The 2,741-nt window shown below is 51.3% G+C and overlaps 1 protein-coding gene across 2 annotated transcripts; it reads right to left on the bottom strand.

The window, feature by feature from the left end:
- Positions 1 to 257: 257 nt before the first annotated feature.
- LOC123060894 (pathogen-related protein) lies at positions 258 to 2,420 on the bottom strand. 2 transcript variants are annotated; one of them, XR_006428240.1, is made up of 5 exons: positions 2,148 to 2,420; positions 1,929 to 2,061; positions 1,557 to 1,855; positions 826 to 1,449; positions 258 to 724 (listed from the first exon to the last, which is right to left on the bottom strand). XR_006428240.1 is itself a non-coding variant. In XM_044483759.1 (4 exons), the coding sequence occupies exons 1-4, from the start codon at positions 2,280 to 2,282 to the stop codon at positions 1,369 to 1,371; spliced, it is 648 nt and encodes a 215-aa protein (XP_044339694.1). In that variant the 5' UTR covers positions 2,283 to 2,420; the 3' UTR covers positions 258 to 1,368. The 2 variants fall into 2 exon arrangements, 1 of the variants encoding a protein (XP_044339694.1); XM_044483759.1 differs by having other exon boundaries at positions 258 to 1,449.
- Positions 2,421 to 2,741: the final 321 nt, after the last annotated feature.

Here is a 2,741-nt window from a genome sequence, read left to right as displayed (position 1 = left end):
AATTGGACTAGGGGGAAGGGCTGCGCCCCCTCCTTCCTTCTCTTCTCTTTTCCCTTTCCTTCTCTCCTACTCCTACTACTTGGAAGGGCTCCTAGTTCTACTAGGAAAGGGGGAATCCTACTCCCGGTGGGAGTAGGACTCCCCTAGGGCACGCCATAGAGAGGGCCGGCCCCTCCCCTCCTCCACTTCTTTATATACGTGGCCAGGGGACACCCCATAGACAGAACAATTGAGTTTCTAGATCCCAACAAAAACAATGCAACAACCGGAGCTAGAAATTCAAATGATGACAATGTGAAGCAAGTCAACATGGCTTTGGACTCCAATCTCATTTTGGTTCAGCCAACCACTTGTGTATAGTAAACGCAAAACTTTTTGACGCTTTCTTGGATCATGGACCATCTATATTAGAAAGAGCCCTCACTGCGAGTGGTATGGATAGGGTTCGGCTGCACATACTTCTTGTGTTCATAGTAGTATTTGTGGATTTTGTTTACCAATACTTAACACCCTTTTGCTCGGTTCCACAAATTGCATACATGCTTGTGGCCAACCAAGATTCACATAACAACACATTCTCATGGCTTGTGAATGCCGGACCTCTTGCCTTTGGTTCTTTCCTTTTTACGATGTTTGCCCGACTTCATACATGGGGAATTGGTATCAATAAGTCATAATGCATAGACTCTTGACCATCATGTATCATGTCCATCATAATTGTGTCCTACAATATGCACCACAATAAAACTACATCCCTAGATTTATCCAATGGCATGTGCAACAAACGAAGCATGCGATTCAATGTCATATGGGGCAAGAATGTACCTGGTCTTGGTCGGGCATATCGTTGAATAACAGGTGGGCCTGCACGGCGCCGACGTTTCACAATGTTGTCCGCAACCTTTGGAATTGCGGCGACTCCTACATTGTCTCCGCGGCAGCGACGTCTTCCGTCCAGCCATCCGGGATGGCCCATTTGGGTGGTGGAACAGAGTTTGGCGCCTTGTTATTTCACGGCGGACGACACGGAGGCGGTTGCCAGACTAGACATACATATATCCATGTCTCTAGCCTTCTCCGCCACTCCCCTCTCCGCAGCTACCATCTTCGTAACTTCCCTACGCGCTGCCGGTTGCGCCAATCTGTTCGAGCGATGTTCTCCGCCTTGCAAGAGACGATGGTCGGTACCCCCACATGGAGGCGGTGGGGGACGGGGTGCTCGGTGTCGACATCTACGATGCCGGACAAGGATAGCGGCGTGGACAGGGAGCAAAAGTGGATGAAAGCGACAACTCAAACGCGAGAAACGGAGGACGAGAGTGGGATGAGGGGGATCGATTTGGTGGACTTGGTCAATTTGAAGCCGATTTAGGATATCAAGAAGCTCGCGAGGAAGTTGCCACGCTCGTAGAAGTACTCGGCCTTCTCCACCCTCGTGTCGTCGTCAACCTATCATCACATTGTTGCACAGAAACGCGACAGTGTTTTCTCGGTTACTGGTTTACTGTAAATCTGAACTTTGAATGACAATGATACACGAGTACTGTGGAACTCACGTGGAAAATGCAGACGCCAAAGAACTCGACGCGGTGGCCGTGAGGGGGGTGGCCCTTGAACGGCCCCTCCATGTAACCCCAGTGCCGGAACTTGAAGGCGACCCTCGGCGGGCCGCTGTACACGTCCAGCACCTCGATGGCGAAGCCCCTGGGGAACGCCGTGAGGAACGTCGACATGCCGGAGTCGACCGTCTCCTTGTCCGGGTCGTAGATGCGGTGCTCCGGCGGCAGCTTGGTCGCCAGGAACGCGTTGTAGCCGCCGATGGCGGTCACCTCCTCCCGCGTCAGAGGCTTCAGCCCTGCAAGCGCACACGGTATTATTTCATTTTTGAGGGGCGCGGCCGGCCGATTGTGTTGCGGATCAGGTCTCACCGTTGGTGCTCGCGGAGTAATTCCTAGGGTGGACGCTCTTCTGGTCCTCGGGGCGCACCTTGTGGACCATCTCCATCTCCCAGCTTTTGAGCAGGCGCTGCACCTTCTCTTCCAGAGACCCCTCCGGCCATTCCTGTTGCACTCGGTGTTAACCATGGAAGAACTTTGGTGAAGCATTAGTAGTGAAGAAACATGTCGTGTGGACAGGTTTAGTGGTACCTTGGTCCTCTCTTCCTCGAAGAGCTTGTTCACCAGGTCGTAGTTGGGAGGGGCTCCATGCCTCCACACGGTGTTCTTCTCGCCATCGCCGTGCAGGAACGACCGGTACTTGTCTCCTCCTTCAGCAGAAGCCATAGCTAATGGCGTTCGGCTCAATTCAAGGGGCAACGTGGGTTGTGTTTGGATGAAGACTGCAAATCAAATAAACGATTGATTCCCTACTTGTAGGAAAAAAACAGATGTAGACACTAGAGAAGAAGAACCACATCATCGCACACGTCACTGCTGGAAAAAGGACTAGTAGGAGTATACCCACCAATCCAAATATCCAATCCGCGACTCGTCCCTGTAGCAGAGGCGCGTCCACTCATTGTTGCTAAGTCTGCAGTGAAGTTTGTTTTTTAAAACTGATCGTGGAAGTGAGTAAAAAATGTTAAATCCAAAGAACCAAATGCGCAAGCGTACAAGCAGCTGGTTGCGGCGTTCCCTTGCATGTTTTGTTTCTATCGCTATTTCGAGATCGCCAGCTACTATCCCCTTATCCCCTCTTTTACGCCAGACTGGATTGATTTACATTTGCTGTAAAACCATATT

The sequence above is a fragment of the Triticum aestivum genome, chromosome 3A (assembly GCF_018294505.1).
Source record: "Triticum aestivum cultivar Chinese Spring chromosome 3A, IWGSC CS RefSeq v2.1, whole genome shotgun sequence".
NCBI classification, from domain to species: domain Eukaryota; kingdom Viridiplantae; phylum Streptophyta; class Magnoliopsida; order Poales; family Poaceae; genus Triticum; species Triticum aestivum.
The sequence above is the reverse complement of the archived record's forward strand: the minus strand, read 5'-3'. Positions and strand labels throughout refer to the sequence as shown.